The sequence below is a fragment of the Episyrphus balteatus genome, chromosome 3 (assembly GCF_945859705.1).
Source record: "Episyrphus balteatus chromosome 3, idEpiBalt1.1, whole genome shotgun sequence".
Classification (NCBI taxonomy): Eukaryota; Metazoa; Arthropoda; class Insecta; order Diptera; family Syrphidae; genus Episyrphus; species Episyrphus balteatus.
In genome coordinates, this window is record NC_079136.1 from 81484645 (window position 1) to 81508973 (window position 24329).

A 24329-nucleotide genomic window follows, 5' to 3' on the forward strand; every position below is an offset into this window, starting at 1 on the left:
TGTGTTTTTTAATGTCACATTGCACGAGGTTATTTGGTCGTAATATCTTACAGTAAACCCTCACAGGATGAATTAAGCTGTTCCAAAACTTTAATACATTAAACATACCATTCCATTATTTAGTTTCTAAGGCTCTTAGAAGTACGAAGATCCGAGGAAGCCTTCACGTTAAAAATACCGTCTTTAAAAAATAGAACAAGACCGATTGTTTCCATGTTCAAAGGAGAACCCCGTCAAAAAGGCAGGTCAACCCTGCGAACGCCACAGGCGGATCACTAGTGTGAAGCAAATACGTGGGAGAATTATGATACATATCATACATATCTCGTCGAATTTTCATGTTTTCGTAGAAATATTTAGCATATAAAAACAAAAACCGACACTGACAAACTGAAGTCATATTTTTTAAATTCTTGTCTTATTTTATTCCGCACTCCAAAATATTTGCTCTTTGCAAAAGAATTTCTTCCTCATTTAGTATACAATTAGTGTTGAACAAACCATAAGTTTGGTTTCCTTGTTAAACCCGTACTTAACTTTGTAAATATAAAACAAATAACTAATTTAATATTCGTATTTTACTTTATTTTATTTTATTTTTTTGTATCACTTAAGTTAGGACAGAGTAGGAAAGAAGAAAAAAATATCTATCAACTTACAATACTTACATTAGTTTGTGTATGTTCTTAAGACATTAATATTAATATAATAATAATAAATATAACAAATATGTATAAGCAAAAAAAAAAAATAATAATAACAATATGTGAATGTGAACAATTTGTTTTTTCTTCTATTTCAATTCATTTCCATCATAAACGTTTCTAAAAACTTCCTGCTTACAAAAAATAAGAATTAAACGCTTTTCATAGTACAAACTTCACTATCGGTATTTTAATATAGCAAACATATTATGAGAACACGTTAGTGTTTAGTTATTTATATGTATATCTGACAAAAAAACAAAAAATTCTAGTGCTTAATTGTTTATTACAGATTTCAGATTTCAAATTCATTCATAATAAGAAAATATACAACGAGAAAATATAGGAATACAGAATATAAATACTGAAATCTCATAAGCTCCTCTCATTAACAAAAATTTACTGCATACAAAACACATATACGATTTAAGCTTAAACTTTAACATTGTAAATTAGTGCGTTGTTTATTATGTATGTTTATTGTAAGTATACGGTTAAGAATAGGAGAAATATTAAATTGTTTTCAATTATCAAAAGCTACATTCAATTGTGATAAGCAAAGTTCTTATCGCAACGTCCTTTTGGTGTGCACTTTTCGCTCTTCTGTTATCATCATGTTATTTTTTCTTAAATTTCTCGATATAAAAATATATTATATTTTTTTTTGTAGAAAATTTTGTTGTTTTTATAATATCTAAATGTATAAATTGTTTATAAAAAAAAAGTTTAAGCTTCAATATAAAGAGAAATATAATTAAGAAAAATAAACTTAAGGCATTGGTATGTTTTCGGGTATGTATTCAAGAAAATTCGCCGGAAATTGTCCCTGTCTTCCATCAGGGGTTTCTCCAAAGAGCCAGTCTTCGTTTATTCTGTATAAAACAGTTACATAATCATTTTCCTAAAATTAAAAAAAAGTTTAAATTTACATTTATTTTGTATAGAAAGAATTTCATTTATATTTACTTGAAATATTAAATCACCAGGTTCACCAGCATCGAAAGTATAGATACATCGTACTTGATTTGAATTATTGTTTGCATTTAGTGCTTTAGCACTACTGCCAAAGCTATTTGTTAATTGTTTCTCCTCGTGATGATAACTTTGAGTATATGACGATGATGAAGAGGAACTGCTTTGGGTGAGAGTTGATAGAGAAGTTGTCGTTGTCCTTGAAATGTCAGTATAATCTTTTAAGGGTACTTTGATGTCAATGTAATTTGTTGGAAATATTCCTTCACAGCCACTTCGGTTACGACCTCTCAACCATTCGTCGTTGAGTTTTTCCAAAATGTATATTTTTTCATTTTCCTGTTGATTACAATAAAAAAAAAATAAATTTCCAATTTAATAAGGAATGTTTGTTCAAATTAATGTTAAAAAATGTTTAAGAAAACTAAGGTATGCTTTTTTTAGACCGGAAATTAGTCTCCAAGAAATTGGACGATGATGGGCAAAATATCCGTCCAACCGATCAAAGATGTGAAAACAGCGATATCGATACTCAAATTGCATAAAGGTGCTGGTGTAGATGATGGCCGAACTGTTTAAGGGAGGTGGAGATGATCTGGTCAGGAGCATAGATCATTAAATCTTTAATACATTATATGGTCGGAAGAAAGTATGCCCAATGAATAGCAACTTATCACACTATGCCCCATCTACAAGAAGGGAGACGAATTGCGCCAACTTTAGAGGTACACGTCTTCTCAACGCATAACAAATTTTGTCGGCTATTTTGTGTGATTGCCTAGAACCTCTGCCAAAGACGTGATCGGCCCCTTTTAGTGTGGTTTTAGGTAAGAGAAATCTACCATCGACCAAATCTACACACTCCGACAAATTTTAGATAAAACCCAAGAATAACAAATCGATGCACACCATCTTCTAAATAGAGACGAGTTTTATAGACCCATTTTCGCTGCTCCGTCAATGTCGGCAGGAACATTACCGAAGCCTATGATGTCAAGAAAGTTAACGACAAGGTATTGCACTACCATGCAACCTCTTTAACATCGTACGTGAAGCTATTGTGAGCAGTTCAACACCAGTGGTACAACTTTTCTGAGTCCTTTTAATTTCTGGCTAATGCGGATGAAATTGACATTATCCGCTGAATGAAGCGAGCTGTCAGTGGTGCATTTGCTGTTGTTGAGATGGAGGCGGTAAAAATGGGTTCCACTGTAATCTGGCACAATGACATTAGAGCATAGTGCAGAAATCAAGCAAAGAATCACTCTTGCACATCGCTGTTTTTTCGAGCTAAGAGGGCATTTAAGCAGTAAAGCTCTTCCTCTAAGATAAAGGATAAAATACAACCACGAGCTTTACGGGTTTTACAGGGACATCGCCCTGCTAAGAAAGCTGAAAGCAGCAGTTAAGATGGCTGAGAAAAGTGGAGCGTATGAACACCGACGCACCAGCACGTAGTTTTCGTGTCTAACCCCGATGGGCAACGTGGAAGAGGAAGACCTCATCTTAGATGGCTCCCTCAGTTGGAGAACAACCACAACCAACTTGATGTGCGTAGCTAAAGACAGCTAGCTGGCTGAAGAGGGTTGTTGGTTTAGTTCAAGAACCAATCCTGGACTGTGAGCCACCTTACAAGTAAATACAAAAGCTCTTTCTGCCCAAGTTGTAGAAACGAATATGAAAACGAAATGATCGCCCACGTTTTTTATAATTTTCAGGCTCATGTACAGTAAAAAACCGATTTTTTGACGAAATTATTAGGTTTTTCAAAAAATTTGGCAAAATTTTCGAATATTTGTATTCTATGTTGTGTTTTGGTTTCACATATCCTTTTATATAACTCTCAAACCCCTAATACTATCATATTCGATTTCTTCAATAAACTCGAATTATTCATTTTTTCAACTAAAAATTATTTTAATCAATTTTTCGCGTCGGTTTTTTTTTTTAATTTTATAAATAAAATTTTGTAGAGCGTTCAATTTTATTCAAGAAAATGATGAAATCTAGCCCTTTTGATAAACCATTAAAAGGATACAAAATTCTAAACACAAATACACAATCTTTCCCATACAAATCGTATGGGAAATAGAAATTTGCGATGCGGCGGTACTAAATGTTAACATTAAGGCTGAAACTTTTACAGTATTTTTTTTTTCGTCATTTCCAACAATATTTTCGGTAATGCTTTGAACCAAAAAAAATTTTTTTTGAATCAGTCTAATGAATATGATCAATTTCTCTGCAGCCAATTTAATTTATAGTGGACTCTCGCTTACTAGAACATACGATAACTTGAACAATCCAATAACTTGAACATCCTATTTTCTTGAACTTTTTTATTGCTGACTCTATAAGTTGAATAATTAAACTATTTGAAGCTCTATAACTTGAACTAATAAATTGTATTTCAACAGAAGTTTGAATTTCCTCAATTTGGGTTACTACGATTGCAAATCGTGTTTTTTGTCATTTACATAATAACAAATTGAATTCATACAAAAACGGAGACTTTTTTTATGTTCCAGTAACTTGAACAGGCCTGGTTTCGTATGTGTTCAAGTTAGCAAGATTTCACCGTAATTTAAAAACCTTCTAAGCACTCACATCTTATTCGAAGAATGGTATGAAAACGGCGCATTCCAGAACTAATTGGTTCATATCTAGTATTTCTACCTACCTACCTAAATGCTCCTTCGGCGTATTCGAAAGTAAAATCCTTCCTAAGCTTAATGGCCCCATTTAACTCAAAAGCCAAGAATTCATATGGTTAAGAAGTTACAAGGACTAAGTTCACGAACTATGCCAATTAGAATGGCTGGAAAACGTAGAGCAAATGAACATCAACCCTCCTTTTCGTTAAGCATTTAACGCCAAACAGAGGGAGACTTATTCTCTTATGGAACGATCAGGTTGAAAATGATCTCCAATAAATTGAGATGCGAAATTGAGACTGCAATCCACAGTGGCCTGGAAGATGCTATTGAATGCCGCTTTAACAACAACTCTTCTAATAAAGATCTTATTTGCAATTTTTTATAAATAAAATAAAGCTGTATTTTGTAAATGATTATTCTAAACCAAAAGAAGTAGCTAATATAAGGGTCAGTCCCAAATATACTCAGCAAATAAAAGTAAAATGTATCTAAGCAAACATAAATTAAATAAATAGTATACTCACCCTAAAACTAAGATCACCTTCGACTGCACCCTCGAATTCATAAAGAGCAATGCCGTATGCTTGTTCGTTAGCACTATCATCATAATTAGCACCCAAACTCAATGCATCTACGTCACCTTTAATTACATCCAAAATACTAATTCCACCTGGTGGCGGTGGTGGTGGTGGACAATTTGGCATTGGTGGTGAAGGGGGCGTTATAGCGTCCCCATTTAATAATGATGACTGTGACTGTTTTGCACCTATAGCAAGGTCATACCTTGCCTGTTCCAACGTCGGTGGTTTTGGTGCTTTAGGCTTTTGAGAGATTTTCGGTTTAATAATTGTTGGCATATGCAACAGAGGAGGTGGAGGAAGCAAACTCTTTCCATTACATAATTGATTATCCGTGTTTTGTTGTATTCGATTAGTGACAATACTATAGTTTCGAACTGGGGCACTGCCCAGTGTTGTATGAGAACTTAAATCAGTGCCACCATTATTGAAAGCATCCCATGGATCTAGTGGACTTGTTGTGGCGCGACTACTACTGAAATCATCCTCGAATCCTGACTCTGGTTGGGACACACTTCCATTGTTTGGCGAACTAAAGTTCGAATCCGAACTGAAACTATCAACAGAAACACAATCACTATTTGATTTTTGTGTGAATGTTGGAGAACTGGGGGGCGAATCAAAACTGATCAGCTGGACATTGGTTTCTGAAGATGGTGGCGCCAACGTTGTTGGTGGAAATGAATATAAAGAGTTTGAGTGTGATTGACCTGAGCTGGTACCGTAAAATGAACTAGAATTTGCAGAAGCGACGTATGCACCTGGCCTCTGAGATGGCCGTTTTGGTGCTTTAGTTGACTTTTTACGTCCAAATATATTCGATAGGATGTTCACCGATTGGGTTGGTGGTGTTGTATGGCCATTATTTATTTTAGGTGGTGGTGGTCGTTTAGGCGGTGGTGGCCTAGGTGGAGGTGCCTTTTTGCCATTGACCATTGGTTCAAAGGGTGATCCATCCCAGTTTGTTGTCGGTGCATATCGAACATTTGCCGCTGGGAATTTTCTAGTAATTGACGACGAATTTGTTAGACCATTAGACGTTAGGGAATTATTACTGTTACTGCGGTATATGGATGAGGTGGATGCGTAATTACTTCCACCGCCCTTAGGAACGCCTTTTGTAGGCGGAGGTGGGAGTTTTATTGTTAACTTAGGTACGACGCCCCCATTTTGCTGTTGTCGTTGGTATTGTGATAAATTATTATTGTTATTGCCGACGCTTGTTGGTGGAGGAGGTGCGGGACGTGATGGAATTGTCATGCTATGGGGTTTCTGTAAAAAAAAAACAAAGAAAAATTATTATTTATAAATAATACTGTGTGAAGTAGTATTTATTTTTATTTTAACAGTAGCGCCGTTATCAATGACATTCTTATCGCTCGCTCAGAACTTTTTATGGAATTTTATACATCATACTATGAACTCGGGTAACACACTGATGGTGTGGTTAACATTAGTACTTTAAGGACGTAAAAATGCTTCGTAAACATGTATTTTATTTTTAGATTAGTCATTAAATGGAACTTCCCAAGGGCCAAATTACAGTTTAACCACATGCTTTTTATGAAAAGTTTTCCACTTTGAGGCAAAGTACAAAGATTTACACAGGTAAATGCAAATGGAAATTTTAGACCTAGCTGCTTAACATCGCTCTGTTCCCATATGTCCTATGACTTAGTTTTTTGTGTGACTTTATCGATTTGGTAAAACAAGTCTTTGACATTCATCTTCCGCAATGATATGTTAGGAGTTTAATTTAATGACAATGGTGGGTGGAAAAGTCTAAGTTTATTTTCGAGGTGCGTTTTTAAATAAACCCAAAAATGGCATTTAGGATAAATGTTTGGGTAAAACTAACTTTTTGTGTCATCATCAAAATGAGAGTCATATTCAAATGGTGACCACAAAAAATTAAGAAAATTCAAATCAATTGGCCTTGTCATCAATTGCATTGCTAATATCTTAATCAATTGCTGTTTCGAAAGGAATTTTTTAGGATTCGTAACAAACCAGCTATACAAAACAAATGATATTCATAAAAGGGCAGGATAAATTTTGCTGATTGAAAACTATCATGTCAGCTTCCCGCAAAAAAAAAATGTAAATGTAAATGTAGTTCAGTTGAACCTGCATTTGAAACTTCACATGGAGCAGATTTTCAAGCCCGTATAGAAATTTTTGTTGTTCTTTCTGATTAAATTTTATTCTGCGAGTATTGATAAAAATTGCTTGATATTGTTTGATAAAAAAGGCTATAGGTACATTTACTTCTGTTGATACAACCGACTATTTCAGGAACTGCATCACAATATATTCAAATTGCCAATTAAAGAAAAAAGAAGGCCAACTATTTGTGTTCCTCACATATACTTTCCAACAGTCGAATTTAATTTTAAAAGAAGTTTCCAAAATCAAAGAGGTTAGCATGGCAGTGAAAACTCTTATAAAGATCAAAAGATCAGTCCCGGCGAGATACCTCCTCAGTTCTGTTCGTCCAATTCAGAATGTTGGGTATTATACAAAATGTATGTTAGTCAATTGGCGGCAACTAAGAACAACATGATTTGTATGACTTTAGTAACAAATCTTGAGCTAATAAGAGGCAAACAAAACCAAGGAAGCCTTCAAAAAGTATGGTTTAGGACAAAATACAGCACAAAGCTGGTACAGTCACATACAAAGCAGGTAACCCTAGAATCCGTTTTAGAAGGCAATAACATGATAGAGCGAAAAAGAGTTGCAAATAAAAGAACTCTTGGAACCAATAAATGTAACGACATTTTGTATTTATTTCAGATATGAAAAAATTCAAATTCAAGAGGGAATCGGATATTCCCGACAACAACAAACTGTGCAGCCCTATTCTGCTATTCGATCCAAGCGAAAGTCTAAAATGAGAAGCTTTTAAGTATTAAATTTTAAGAAATAGTTTTTCTTGAAATTTTCAAATACAAATGCAAGCAACGCTTTCGATTAACGTGAATCGAATAGCAGAATAAGGCTGGTATTGTACTTGAAAAGTAGTTAAAAAAAAGCAGTCAATTTGATACAAATTAAAAGCATCTGTTAGAAATTAATTTTACCAAGTTCCGTCCTGGACCTCCTGAACATGAACAGAAAAGATAAGGAATCCTAACAACTTCCGCAGAAATTATATCAGATAACGCTAAGTATTGTCGCTGTATGCCTATGCACAGTTGGATTTAAACATTTATTCATTCCTTTCGGCATTTGCGTGTTCCTATCAAAAAGGCTCTTGAAAATGTTTTCAAATAGCAAAAGCCCATTTATTCTAAACAGTTCACCTCCAATCTGCATACAAATTTTGCTGACATCACAATTATTTTAAAATTTTCTATATACTGGTGATGCAAAATAGAACAATTATGAATTATGAAATAGAAAATCTTTCTTTTTTCTAGAATCATCATATTTCATGTGTTCTATCAAAAGAGTTGATTAAATATCTCATATTTGGCGAACAGGTTTGAATTAAGTCATGGTTTAAGGCTATTTTTAAACTTTTGTGTATACCTACAATTTCGTTAAAATCGACTGTGTCGCTATAAGAAAAGCTAAACAAATTAGTTTCCTCTTTATATTTTTTTTTCTTGTAACCCATTATCATAATACAACAACTAATCAAAAATCTAAAATACTGTAGAGAAAAAAACGTGCCTTATCTACACTTATTTAATCAAAACAAAAATTTGAACGGTTAAAAAGAAAGTTTTCTAGAAAAATGATTCACAAAAAAATAAAACCACCATTAACGAAAAATTTTTTGTTGAGAGAAAACAATATGAATTGCAGATACTTATCTACCTACTTGTATCAACAATAAATATTTTATTAAAAAAAAAAAAAAAACAAACAAAGATCGACGACACGAATGTGACTAAAAGAAATATATAATAAAAATAAACAACACTTGTTATTAATAAAAATAAAAAAAAATGAAGGTCGTCAGCTGCTTACGTATGAATGTAGGTATATAGATAATAGAACCAATTCCTAAACAAATAGCTATGCCAACTTTTTTTTCGAAAATACAGTCAGTGTCAATAAAAAAATTACAATTAACATTTAAACAAATTATTACTTGAAATAGTATATTATTTTAGTTCTAAGCCATTCTCAGGTAAAAGGTATAATGGGCTTATGATTTAAAATATTAATTAAGGTTTTAAGACAGCCTTAACTTTAAAAGTTACAGCAAACATATATGATTAAAGCAAACATTTGTTAAAATTGAATTTTCTATTTCCGAAATTATTTTCAAGTTTTATTCTTTTTTGGTTTAAACGTGCTTTTAAGTAACTATAAGCTATTATTTGGTAGTGACTGTGTCTACTAGACTTTAAATTCTTAATAGAACACAAAAATCATCAAAATACCATTTAAAATGTGATGTCTCTAGTCTGAGTACATACATAATATGTCCATTTTTGTCCACCTTCAATGACGCCAAACGCCCATTTAAGGGCACCGGTGTATTACTTGAGTTTGTTTTAAAATCAACGCCATTATTCTTGTTGGTATTCACTTTAATATACTTAAATGCCAACAAATGAGTTTTTAAGAGATAAAAGAAAAATTAATAAGGAATTGAAATAAATGATTCTGTCTTTGATTATTATTTTTTTTTTTTAAACGAAATTTTTCTTTACTTTCGGAAGTGACTTTTATTGTTCCGACAGTTAAGAAATAGGTAGCGAAAATTAGAATAAATAAGAAATCATCAATTTTTCCTTAAAATTAAATTCAATACAACTGAAAAAAAACAGACTTCTGAACAAAAATTGAACTGAGTTTCCAATTTGATTTGACTCATCTATTGATGGGCGGGTTGAGCTTTTAAAGTTATTATTACAATGAAAAATTAATTGTTTTATTAATTCATATGCCCTTTCGTGCTTTCAATAATCAAAGAAAAAACGATATAAATGGTACAGTGGGTGATAAAATTACACTGGTCTGCAAGGAAATCCTCCTTTTAATAAAACTATACTTTTCTAAAGGATTTTTGTATGCTGATTCCGAATCTGAGTCAGAATTGGCCTAGTACGTCACGTTTTTTTTTTTAGATATTCGCGTTAGAAAATCTCAAAAACCCCATTTTTTTTTGCTGTTTTCGAAGAAATATATTGGCATAATTTAATCTTTTTCAATTAAAATTGTAAGGGTAAGCGAACTTATTTTTTTCTTTCAAATTGAGTTTCAATCTTCTCAATATCTCTTTTCTTCTCCGAGATATCTTAATTTAAGTAAGTTTAGTAGGTTTGGCATATCTTACCATAAAGAAACTGATCTCTAAAAATTCATATATCTTTCTCCCTAGAACAATAGTATACTTTTCTAATGGATTTTAGTGTGCTGATTTTGAATCCGAACTCAAAAAATTTCGGTCAGCTCTGGTTTTTGAGATATAGTAGTTTTTTTGAGATTGTCAAAAAAAAACATGATTTTGTGATCCTTTATTGCGAATATCTGAAAATCCTGATGTGATAGAATTTTTTTTGACTTCGGATTTTAACTCAGCACATCAAAAACTAAAAGAAAAGTATACTTTTGTTTCTAGGAGAAACAAACCTGAAGCTTTACAAGGCAGTTTATCGATTGGTTTATTACAAATAAGATATTTCTCAATAGAAAAACAGTATTTAAAATTACAGAACACTTAAAAATTTTGTTGAATGTGTTTTATTATGGTTTTCTTTACATATTTGCCTTTTAAATATAATGGGTGTTGATATTTTACATTTTCCTTAATTAAGATGTTTATTTCATGTGGGATTTACTAAAAACTGCAGGATTTCGATATTTTTGCTATTTTTGTCAATTAGTATCTTAAAATGTGTTTAAACTTTTCTTAATAAATGCAAATTTGGTATCATATGACATATCATATTATAAAAAATAAGTCCTCCAAATTTGAGCTCAATATGAATAATAGTTTTATTTTTGTACAAGGTCAACCGAATCTAAAAGGGTTATTTTCTACAATCTACTCATATTTTTAAAAAATCATTTAAGAAAAAAATGGTACGTGATAGAATTTGAAACCAGATTTAGATTCAGATTTCATAATTTCAAAAAATTATTTGAAGGAGAAAAAAAAAGATAAATTTTGCAGACTAGTGTTATTGGCTTCTAAAAATCTTTTTTATAAAATTCTGTTTTCAAAATTCAATATGCATTATCTTCAACGCCACTACACCAACGAACTAAACAAAAAATCCTGTTTTTTTACTTTTTTCAAAAAAAAAAAATTATGTAAGGTATGAGGTTGGAAATTCAACAGTAGGACACTAGTAGGATTTGGAACAAAACTAGGACATGGTCTGACCACTTTTAGAAAATTTAATTTTTCCCATACAAGCTTTGACCACCCTAATCTAAACAGTACGAAAAATTGCAAGCGTGAATATGTGATTTTTTAAAAACTGGAATCAAATGGGAAATTTTTACCACAGACTGAAAAAAAAAATCATCAACTGGATTCACTAACAGCCTTTTGACGCTAGAGGAATCCCCCTTCGTAAACATTAAAAAAAAAAATATAAACAATAAAATGACCAGAGGACTGCTTCCGGGTGTTGCACTTCCATATTGTTCTTGAAAAAATAGTGCGAGATAACCTGAAAATGCCATTAACAACCCAACTGTTACTGGTGCTTTAATCATGGAGTCAGAGAGGAACAAAATAAGACTTTTCATGAGGAGAACAAATTTGCTGCAAGAAACAAAATTCGTTTTTTGAAGATAGACTTAGAAAACTGTTCTTTAGCTAGTTCATACTTCACAAGGATCAACTTAAATTCATCGATATGAAACTCCTATAGTTTTTTTTTATTCAAAATAAAAACTACCTGCCTAAATTTTATCATGAAAATCATTGTGACACTTCTTCCTTGCTACTAAGTATTTGATGTGTGATGTCTGATGTGTCTCAATACATCCTCTATTAACACAATTATTGGAACTCTAAATATTTGTTTGATTCCATTACACTTTTAAATATCTAAAACTATGCCGCCATTTAATATGTGACTTTTGTACCGTTCGAGGTTCGGCATAATTTAATAAACTATATTTTTTTTCTTCATTATTAATTTGCTTTCATGAGAACGAACAAATTGATATGAATTCGATTACAGGCGGTTGTTGCCCCGACGCAACGCACGAGGAGCTATAAATGTATTATAGTAGTCTCTCTTTCAATTTGATTACGTAGTACAAATACAACAAAAGTTAAACGACCTACGCTTTACTCACTCACAGTCTATTATGCAAATTAGACTTTCAGAAGAATTTTTGTTTGCCTCTCTCAAAAAAAAAGTAAAATAAAACAATAGCTTTTTATAACTGTGGTATGGTTCGGATTGAAGGCACGTATTAATGATGAAAATTTCTTTGCACCACAGACACATAAATGTGATAAAAGAATACTTTTAATACACATTGAAATAATGTTGATTATACTATTCAAATAATTATGATAAATTGCAAGTTATTTCAAAACTTCTGGTTTTGAATTTAAATAAAAATAACCCAGATTTATCGCGTCTCTCAATTCATGCGATTACATACAAAACAGAATATTGCAACTTATCTTTGTTCTTCACTCGAAGCATTTTTTTATGAAAAAGGTTAAACAATCTAATCTAATATATTTTATAAAGGCAACGATTTCTTTTATTTGAATTTTTTTATATCGCTAAAAGAGAATTAAATGTATGTATGTCACCGTAAAAATGTGCTTACATACAACCCTATAATTATATACCGGAACCGATTTGAAATTTAAGTGAAATTATTGATTCTACGGCTTCTTAAATCACATCACTATAAAATAAATCCCACACAATTTTCAGTGCACATAAATTACACTGATACGTCTGCACAAATATGCCAATATAAATCGATTCCTCACATAATCATAAAAAAGCAGATTATTATTTCCCTTTTTAAAAAGGTTAAAATTGATTTTCAAAAAGTAGGATAGTTTAAAAAGATTTTCAAGCATTGCCCATGATATTAAATTTCCATTCATCGCTAAAAAGGACTCCAACCCATTTCTTTATATCCAACGAAAAATTGAAACTATTGGTTTTTAGGAAGTCGATAAGTGCATAAATCAGTAATGGCTAGTCGACTAGATACCATTCTAGCACTTAGTGAAAGTTTGAACTCATGAACTTGAACTTGTATCTTATATCAAATTCATCGAATGATGGACCAATACGCATTGTAAAATATTTTGGAAGGTGTTGTGCTACACTTGGTAATGTCATTGCTTTGGTCTTTCAATAAGACAATGACCGAAAACACACAGGCCATTCCAGTGGTTTATTATGTAAATATTACAGTTTTGGAAAACGTTAGAAATGCAGACGTAGATATGAAGGCTTGGAATGACATACCATTTACTATTTTACAAATTTTAATGGAACCAATGTCTCGTCGGCGAAGGCCGTGTTAGAAAACAAAGGTTTTGTCACTAAAAATTTACTATTTTATAACCCTCTGTAGGCACACCTCTTTTTTGCGAATTTGGTTTATACTTTTTCATGTCGCTAGAACTTTTTTCGGTCTCACTATTTTATAAAGAATCACATATGAAATTGATGTAGAATTTTCCGAGGAATTTGAATATTGTATTCACAATTCCAAAAAAATGTATTTTTACCCATATAAAGACACTTTTTTGTGGCCACTTTTTATTTTTGTCCTCCCAAATTCGCACCCGTGTGCCGACAGAGGGTTTATTTATTAAAAGTTGCAACTTTTTTGGCGCATGCATTTTTATTTTGAAAATTATATATATATTATTTTCTTTGTATACTGAGGTTTCGCCATTTATTATTGCTTAGTACCTATTGATTCAAATTTTAAACAAGTTAAACAATTTGTTTAATTTCACTTGGAGTTGCAAGTGTTTTGTCCGGTACTATTTATATCAAGTTATCCAGTCGTAAAAAAAAGATGAGAACGCAATCAGATATGACATTACTATGGTAGATAATGCAAACAAAAATGATCCTGAACTTTGCAGACAATTTGTCTTCTGAGGTTTGGGCAGCCACCAGAGTCGCAAAACTAGTCCAATTTGAAAAAATTAAACGGCATTAAAATCTAAGGGCGATATTTTGAAGTTTCTTTTCATTTGTCTTAACCAGAGATCAGAAATAAATCTCAACCTTCCTTATAACTCTTATTTGTAGCCATTTTCAATAAAGGTCATAAAATATGTAACCTTTATTTGTAAAAAAGAAAAATTTCAGTCAAGGTCTGAGAGAAACCTTTATTTTGTATTTTTTTATGTTTCGGTCAACTAGTGAGATTTATCGCTGAGAGAAAAAAATAAATCTTATCTGCAAATGTATCAATTCCTAGAGACATGGGAGTGGTGCCATATGAAAGCTTATATTCTCAGCTACCCGATAGTGGTATAATCGGGTTTTTGGAATTTTTTTTTCAAAATTCCGAGAAAATCGCGTTTGAAAGTTGGGGTTAAATGTTTTTCGAAAAATCCCCGAATCTTTGAACGTTCCTGGAGTCTAAACCGCTTGAGAGCATTTTTTGGGAGTGATGCCAAATGATAGCTTGTGTCATGGGCCTACGCTTTGCACATTGTCAGATTTTTAAAAAATCATCTTCCGTGTTAAACCGCCACATCATGCCTATTTTTTACAAAATCGGGCTTAACTTTTTTTTATCCTTTAAGTTCTCCCGGTTTGAGAACGCGTGCACTAGAGTGTCCGCAAGAAATCGATTTTCGAAATTTGGTCGGGGGAACCCCATAAAATGTTCCGCCTTTGCAGATTTTTAGATAGCCAAAATTTCAGCTCGATTGGATAAGTCTAAATGGTGCCGACACTCGCTCAAAGTATCAAAAATCTCTGTTTTTTCACTGTTTTTCGAAGAAACTCCCAAACAGATGGGGTTATTTTCACTTTTTATATATTAAATGAAAGGTAGTGTTATTACACCTAATTCAGATTCAAAATTTGTTTAGTTTTACAAAAAAAAAAAAAAAATTGGCATCAATTTAAATTTTCAGTACTTACCTCAAAAAGAGCTGAAGTGCAAACTCGATTTAAAATGAAACTTTTTTTTTACTGCGTTTTTTTTCAGTAATGGTCAAGGCATCTCGATGTGCTATATCAAAGAGATCGTCCATTTTCAACGCAAATTCTTTTATTTTATTTTTGGTGCTTTCAAGCGTTTTGTTTTTATTTCGTTGGTGATTTCTCCACTCATTGTAAAGTTTTTCTAATTTAACAATGGCATCTTTTTCATATTTTGTTTGGATTCTGGCTTCTTCCCAAAAAATAAGTACCTCTCGAATGACAAGTCTTGCAGATTCCTTTAAATTTAATTTTACAATTCGCAAATTAAAAAATAGTGTTGACAAAACTTGACGATTTGAGGGTAATTTACACCCTGTAATTTGATGAGACGGATAGCCTACAAGAAAAATTTTTTCTCGGGTGTTTGCTGCCAATGCCATATCAACGAACACAAAATATATCTGGAAAACACTAACAATTCTTAAAACTTCTTTTAATCTTTTAAGTTAATTTATTTTATATTCAAAGGAAAATTAGCAAAAAGCGAGAGTTTATCTTAATAAAATTATTGAACTACCAACGAAACGACTCGTGAAGCTTAAACTTCATAAAAAAAACAACAAATATGTATTTTACAACTGCATTTTATTTTTTTTTCTATAAAAAAAACGTAAATAAACAGAAAAATTATTTCTCTAAAATTTAATTTTTTTTCTATTAAAAGCTTAAATCCTGAAAATTCCATAACACTTCGTTGAATATCTTAAGATTTGTTTAAGTTTGTCACGACAATTGTCAACATTGAGTTAGCCCGATGTTAAAGCGCTCGCCTATCAATCCAGGCATAGCAGGTTCAACCCCCACTGGGTGCCCTTTTTGTTTTGTTTTTTTTTTTCAGTCAATTTTACTCTGTGCTTCTATAATTGATAAAATTATTATATTTATTTATTTATAAGAATTAACAATAAATTAAAATCTATTATTAAATTATTATATATTATTATATATAATACGAGAAGCATTTCAATTAGATAGGTAACATCAATCTATAACATAGAAAGTTTTATTTTAAATCGAGTTTGCACTTCAGCTCTTTTTGAGGTAAGTACTGAAAATTTAAATTGATGACAATATTTTTTTTTTTTTTGTAAAACTAAACAAATTTTGAATCTGAATTATGTGTAATAACACTACCTTTCATTTAATATATAAAAAGTGAAAATAACCCCATCTGTTTGGGAGCTAGAGCTAATTTTCTTCGAAAAACAGTGAAAAAACAGAGATTTTTGATACTTTGAGCGAGTGTCGGCACCATTTAGACTTATCCAATCGAGCTGAAATTTTGGCTATCTAAAAATCTGCAAAGGCGGAACATTTTATGGGGTTCCCCCGAAAAAAATTCGACAAAAATTTTTTTCTATGGGAGTTGCGGTCACTCTAGCGTGCACCTACAGGGATGGGAGTTGTGCCCAAATGTAGGTTAGAGTCCTCGCTACTTTTTGGCATCAAATTTTTTTTTTTTTCATTTTTTTCAACATTAGAGATATAGCCGTTTGAAGTTGGGCGGGCGAAAACGCTTTTGTAAAAATCTCAACCATTTAAAAAAATAAAAAATAAATCTCAACCGATAACCTTTATTTTTGATTTTTAAAAATAAATCTCAAACCTTAACCGAAACTATTTAAAGTAATGTGTTAACTCTCAGAGAGAAACCGATTGAAAATAAAGGTTGACTGTTATTTCTGGTCTCTGGTCTTGACAAATAAGTTATGGTAAAAAACGCAGAAAACACCAAAAAAATTGACGTACAAAACTTTGAACTTTCTGCACCGATTTTCATAAAATAAACGGTAATCGCTTTTTGTTTTTTTTTGTATTTGTCTTTACAAAAAATTTATAACAAAACAAGTATAGGTATATAAATAACTTAAAAAATTTTGGACCTTAATCATCTCTGTAGAACGATTTTCATACAATAAACAGCAATCGTTTCATTTCATCTTCTAGTGGCGATGTTTTTGAAATTTTTTTGTATTTGTCTTAACAAAAAAAAGTTATGGCCAAGAATTGCAAAAACACAAAAAAATAATTAAAAAAAAATTTGGACTTTCGTCACCACTGTAATAATGCACCGATTTTCATAAAATATCACCCCTAGGTTTTGATAAAACAAAGGGATTGCCGTTTATTGTATGAAATATATCAATTTTGTAAAATTTTAATTTTCTCATTATTTTACCTAAAAAAATTCAAATGTTATTTTTAGACATTGTCTATCTTTTAATGATTATTCTTTTGGAAAATCATTATTAGCCGTACCTGCCCTAGGACAATTTTTTTTTATCTGATTTTCTCAGTGACTCGTAATTCCATCCAATTAAATTTTTTTTTTTTTTCAAAAAACTCAACAAAAAAAACGGCTCTAACGATTTTAAAAATGTTTTTCCTAAAAATGCATCTTGCAACTATTTTCAATATTCTTCAACATTCTCTTCAAGATTGTATTATGTATTTTGTTTGTATGCGTTTTTGTGTCACTGAATTTTGCACAAAAAATATACATACTACTTACATATGTACTATTAGAAAAAAGGGCGCGTAGTAAATAAAAAGTGCAAAATATATTCCATTAATCTAAATATTAAGATTAATGGATTCTGTTTTTATATTCAAATGAATCGAATCCACAAAAAGTTAAGTCCTATTCGTTTTAATTGTGCAATCAACTAGATTAATTTATTTATTGGTAACCATTTTCAATTTTGTTATGCAAATTGCAGAAATTGTAGCTACCTTATATCCAATCCAAACGATAGATTTAGCAAGGTCAATGCAATTATTTGAATACCAACACACAACTTATACATTACTTCGGTCTGGCGCACAGAAAATGAACGAGATACATTAATTCAATCTTCTCTATACAAACAGGAAACAATTTCGTTTAAAAAGTGGGTTCCTCACTATCATCTACTTTCTTTAAATAACCACTCTCGATTTCATGTTTATGTTCCATTTAGGCTTTACAAATATCTTTTTTTTCCTCATTTTTCGTTTCCTTTTCGTGTAATAAATAATTTGCGCCTAAAGAGAGTGAGTGTTAACATTTATAAAGAAAAGAAACAAAATTTATTTATGTAAATATTACACAAGCATTTAACGCATTTTAAATGCTCACGTTAAAGGTGATTAAAAAGTTGAATGAAGTAGACAGCGAAACTTATAAATGAATTTCGAAAACTTTATATAAACTAAAATGCAAACACCCAATTAAATATTAATCAATTTGTTAAAAACAACATTTTTTATATTTTGTCCACCTTGCAAAAACAACTCATAAGAAATCGACAAACCCATGTTGAAATTTGCATTCATGAAAAATTACATTCTGAACTATGACCACAAATCAAGTAGAGAACAGAGATATAATCGCATTTTTTGTAAATATTACAACCAAGAAATAAATCTAGAGATCGTCAATAGGCATTTCAAACAAAACCGGTTTACAATGTAACACTTTGTGAGTTGGCATAATGCACCAGTTGAGTTACGTTCATAATAGATATCAATTTCTTTTGCTTTTTGCATACCACTAAACTCTCGATTAACTTTAGATACAGTGTTTTGCAATAATTATTTGTTCTATGTAATCAATGAAAGGGTTTAATGTCAAGTTTCTATTGAGTGAACATGTGCTTCTTTTTTAATCAATATGAGTTTTCTTTATTATATTGAACATTTTTTACATGAAGTGTTAATTCTTTATCTTGCTGTAACAGAAATAACTAGTACATGATAACCTGTCTATTTGTCATCAAGTGTTAATGAGTCACAATGATTTATGATGCGCTAATAGAATTAGTATAGGCGTCCATACTAACAACGTTATAACACTTTTATTTAAATAAACAACCTATTAATTGATAAATATCGAAAATTTAAATGTTTGCATAGAGCACAATCAAAGTATTGATATCAGGAATTTGGTCCATATCTATTGTCAATGAAGCGGTTAATTTGTTTTACCCAAATTTTGATATCTCGTTTTGATATTTGTTTCGACGGAAACGTGTCATTTTTCGCTCATCGTCTTGAAAAAAAAACCAAATATTATTGTGCCCAGTGTATGGAATTGTCCAAAGAAATAACCTTTCAACATGTCTCTACAGCGGTCTATAATGGAATATAACGTGGCAACATTTTTCATCAAAGAAATAATAAAATGGTCTGACGACACCACCGACATAGACAGTTTTCTAGAAGGAGTACAATGCTATTTCTTGAAGCGCATAACCGTCATGCGCTTCACTTTGTACGACTACCGAAGATGAATTTGCGATAAAATTGGCAATTGTTCCCTCAAAAGGAAGAAACTTTAAGCAGAATAAAGTTAAAATAACTCTTGAAAGAGCTACGAATGCAAAAGAAACTTGGTGGTAACACACGCAAGTTGTTGTTGTTCATTCAAAACCTTCAATATAAATTGATTAAACAAGCAGCTGCCCTGCTAGTATTAAAAAGCTATACACAAACCATTCCTAGAAACGACCGTATGTTGATTAAGCACAAGAACGGCAAAGATAAGGTGTTTACGTAAAAAATATTATCACAACAAGATGATGTATACATATCATCTAAGAAAGATTGACAAACCTTGAGATCTATCATTACATATGTAATGATGTTATTGAAAATACTTTGAACTTTTTATCCTAAAAAATGACATACCTAGATCCTGCAATGAGTAGAAAAAAACACCACAACGCACCATCAATCGGCTAATACTCCAGTCTTTGGTATGTTCGCAATTTTTCTCTCGTGTAGAGGCTGATTCGCAAACCCTTTGTTGTTGGCGAAAAATTTCGATTTTTTCGTCTTCATAGGCTTCGCTGCTCGCTATTTACACCCGTGTTGGCGAGCAAAACCTATTTTTCCTGTTTCAATGACAATAGTTAGTCAGTTAGTTATCGAAGTTTATATCAAATTATTCCGGCGTGAAATTGCGATATGAGATTCGAAAAGTAAAAATATCAAAAATAATAGGTCCATTCCACGATCAGTCTGAGACTGCCGATTTTAGTAATATTTGGATATTTTTGGTAACGAGTCCGTTCCCAACTACAAAAACTGTGCAGAAGAGAGCGCTAATTAGAGAGTAAAAAATTTCCTCACCCTGACAAGAATTTCTTTGGGAAGAAATATGAGTTCTGTCAAATGAAAAGTAGACGAACACATGCCAGACAAATAAATAAAAGAAAAAAAGAGATCAAATTGTCGTGATTTTAAAATTGAATCGCGTTTATGTGTTTTTTTTTGCGTTCAACTCTTTCCAGACTCTTTGGCAGTCTTTCTTAGTTTTATTTCCTTCTAAGAGAATTCTCTCCCAATTCTCATTAAGTTGACAGATTTCCTAATTTAATACACAAAAAGTTTGGAACAGACCTAATATCGCAAATTTTAACGCTTTGAAGAATCAACGCAAACCAATAAGTTGGGCGAACATGTTTTTCCTTTAGGGCTATCTTACCCCACAGTTCACAGAATAAGCTAATAAGGTAATATCTTTCAAACATTGTCAAAATTTATTTGTCAAACACGGAGACTTATCTGTCAGTTCGGCCTCTTTATTCTATATTTGGATCGAACAGGAAATTTGTTTTTGTTTTGTTTGCGTTTTTCGTCGGTATTTTAAAAGGTCTCCGGTTTTTGGCAATAAAATTTTGACAAGGTTCGAAAGAGAGAGGCGAGAGGCCACAATTTATAGTTCAGTGGTAGTACCCTTGTTCAAAGAGGAAAAATTTAGAATAGAACAGGACTACACAGAATAGTTCCCTAAGAAACGTCAGAATAGAAAAGGGTAGCTTATTAGGATGTTCTTAGTTCTAAGTATTTTTATCATATAGTTTTAAGTTTTTTTTTTTTTGTAAACAATAGTTGTAAGTTTCTATGCTTGTATTAAGCTAATTAATAAATCTAAATCTAAGCTATTGAAAAACATAGTTTTGAACTTAAATGGCCCTTAAAGTATGTAGGTCAAACCGCGATGCTTTTTACTATTTATAACTATGATTTTAAGTTATTTATGTTTATTTTCAAATTACTACAAATTGCTTTTAACAAAACCCTACTCAAATAAGCTGCCATCTACTGTGCATGACCAATGACAAGACAATACATATACAATTTGCCTACTCAAACAATAGGTTTTCTTTGTTTAAGTTTCATACTTTGACTAAATGTATAATTCGCACGATTAATAATTTCTTTCAATTTTTCCCATATGATCTAGTGGCTAGAATATCTTTCAATTCAATTCTTAAAAGTATTTATTTACCTACCTATCAAGTATTAAAGTTTTCATTATAAAACTTTATATAATTTACATATTGATTATAAATGATTCATTTTCCAGACAAGATTTATTGGAAAAAGTTCTATAGATAAAGTTGTTTTTTAATTTATTCAAGAAAATATAGAGAAACTCAATACAAACTTGGTTAGAAAAAAGAAATGAAGATAACTAGCAACAAACTTAAATTATTTAGTGAATCTAAAAAGGAACTTTTATTTTTGTTGGAAAATCATGTAGTTGCAAGTAAACATCTAAAACATAACCTTACTTAAAATACATATAGACTATGAGTTGTTTACAATGAAAAGGAGCAAGTAGTTGTTTTTATTCTACAACAAATTTATTAATTTTAATTGTTAACAAAAAAATCTTCAACTTAAGAAAACCAGTTTGACCTTGTTACTAAGTTTTTTCAACTTTTAACAACAAACAAAAATTAATACAAAAAGAAAACAAAAACAAGAGACACCTAATATTTTATTCGGTCCACTGATCTTAGAATTTTTTTATATACAAAGCAGACAAACGAACTCATTTTGTTGCATTTTTATTTCATTTTCTACAAAATGGTTAAGGTATATAATTTTTTATTTCGTTTTCATTTTTTTATTAATAATACTAACCTGTAATTTCTGTGACAAGTTGCAATTGTGCAATTTTTTTTGTGCAATGAAAAAAAATTAATAAATTGCGTAGAATTTTTAGAAAAAAGAAAAATTGAGTTACGAAATAACAGGAAGTGGCGAGACACAAAAAAAAAAAAACAGAGAAAAAATCAACGGGCTTTTTTTGACTCACTTATGGCGTTTTATCTTTTTTTTTTTGCTTTGCAAGGAATTTTTTTTTTGTTCAATTGCAAGAATTCTAAACGAAGAAAAAAACAAAAGATTACGTTTACAAAATGGCAACGAAAGAAAAAGTTCAATTAAATAGGGAGTATATTTTAAGTTTTTTTTATCTATTCACAGCAGGAGAACAAAATTTACACTTCTTTTTACCAGACAACCGAGCGACAACCAACCGTCATTGCAATTTTTTTTTTATAAAACTTGTAAAAGCGGAACAAAAACAGCTCGTAGAGGAAGATTTGTGAAAATTTCCCTGCTTTTGAAAAATGTGTACAGTACGAAATGAAATTTTGACAGATAGATGAGTCATTTGTCAGTGCGCAGCTGCTATGGTAGCATTCAGTGAGACATGATTTAAGGGTGTGTAGTAAGTTCTCTTTGAAAAGTTTGGTCACGTTTTAAGGTCTTGCCTCCATTAAAAATATTTATATCAGACATTAGCTAGTATGCAATAAAAATGAACTTAAGATGAGATAGATCTCAAGAGAATGTACTGAAAAATGAGATAAAGCTAAGCTTATTCTTTTTTGCACATGAGCCATTATGTCAGGTTTTTTTTGCAATAGTAAAATTTTAATTAAATTTTGCTTCGAGTAACTAAAAAAAAAACACAAAAAATCACTTAAAATTGCAGAAAACGAGTGAGAGATATTCACAAGGCATAATTTCTCTACGAAGTCTAAGCATAACATGAAATTGTAAACGAAAAAAAGCGAGGTAACATAAAAATGTTCAAATTAGTGTCCAAACTCGACGTCCTGAGAGTAATTTGTGTTCAGTGTAATTGAGATGCCCTTGATTCTAATGGTGTTTTCGTTTGGTAAAGAAATCAATTTATTTTTTGATCTAAATCTGTCAAAAAACTGTTGTTGCGAATACTTTATTGTAGTTGAACAGATCAAAAATTGTTTTTTTTGACGGATTTAGATCAAAAAATAAATTGATTTTTTTACCAAACGGAAACACCATAAATTCATTTGGAATTTTTTGTATTCTCATTTTGACAGAATACTCGATGATATTTTTTCGTTGGCATTTTCGTTGTCGACTTTGGAGACTTGAAAATTTTTCGTTTCGCTTCAGCTACGTACTACCCAAGTAACAATTTTGCTTGCATAAGGTCCATTTCCGTCGATTCGACAAGCTATACCCAACTAGCACAACAGCTTCTATAAATTGAAATCTCGTAGGTTCTACTTTGTATACAGCTTGTATTGAGCTTGCTTCAGAATTTAACTGCTTATAGAAGTTCGGACTTGTTTAACAACTTCTAATAAGTTGTTTAAATACTATTAAAGAAACTTAAACGAAAAAAACTTGTTTTTCTTATTAGCCTGTTTAATGAATTTATAGAAGATTTACAGAAATTACCAAGTTTTGTATTTGATTTTTGGTTTTGATATTAAATAATCAAGCTCGGACACTTTTTGGTTTTGACATTGAATAATTTAGCTCGGACATTTTTTTTGCTATTTGAACTGATTAAGTTTTTGATTTCATTAATGAATATACTAGGATGGCCGAGTGGGTAGAGTGGTGGACTACCACCAAGCAGATACGAAGTTCGATTCCTGGGTGTGGTAAAAAAATTATATACTTTTAAAATTATTATTAATAGATATACTAAAAACTAATGGAATGTTATATATAATATCAGATCAAAAGCTAAAATTCATGATTTAAAACCAGTTAAAAAAGAATTCTTTTTTGTTTTTGTAGTTTATTTTTAATTTCGATAAGACATGTATTAAAGAGATATACAGGCTCTTCCGAAGCTATCTGTCAAATCTCAAAGCTTCGGTAGAGCTTCGGTAAAGCTTCGTTTAAGATCCTTATAGAGGGTCAATTTTGTATAACGTTCTCCTTTTTCCATGCCCAACAACTTTACTAAAGTTTAAAAGAAGCTGAAATGTAGCTTTTGTAGTACCTTAACCGAAGCTGAAATGTTAGTTGGGTAGTTTGTATAGTATATGTTTAGTTTAAGGCTTAAGGTATCCTTAAGGCTATCTAGAAGTGTTTAGAAAAAGCCTTGTAAATATCAGTTAAAGAAGACCTTTATGAGACCTGTTTGAACCATTCTAATGAGGCCTTGTATTTTCAAGTGACAGAAGGCCTCTATGAGACCTGTTCCAAGAGGTTCTT

At 31.2% G+C, this 24329-nt stretch overlaps 1 protein-coding gene across 3 annotated transcripts; it reads right to left on the reverse strand.

Moving 5' to 3' along the window:
* Positions 1 to 764: 764 nt before the first annotated feature.
* LOC129913332 (uncharacterized) lies at positions 765 to 22406 on the reverse strand. Of its 3 annotated transcripts, none has more exons than XM_055991946.1 (4): positions 22138 to 22406; positions 4858 to 6183; positions 1671 to 2015; positions 765 to 1605 (listed from the first exon to the last, which is right to left on the reverse strand). In XM_055991946.1, exons 2-4 carry the CDS (start codon positions 6169 to 6171, stop codon positions 1474 to 1476), a joined length of 1791 nt encoding a protein of 596 aa, XP_055847921.1. In that variant the 5' UTR covers positions 6172 to 6183; positions 22138 to 22406; the 3' UTR covers positions 765 to 1473. The 3 variants fall into 3 exon arrangements, with proteins under 3 accessions (XP_055847921.1, XP_055847920.1, XP_055847922.1); XM_055991945.1 differs by having other exon boundaries at positions 21963 to 22406; XM_055991947.1 differs by lacking the exon at positions 22138 to 22406 and adding an exon at positions 14985 to 15483.
* Between the last annotated feature and the right edge of the window lie 1923 nt (positions 22407 to 24329).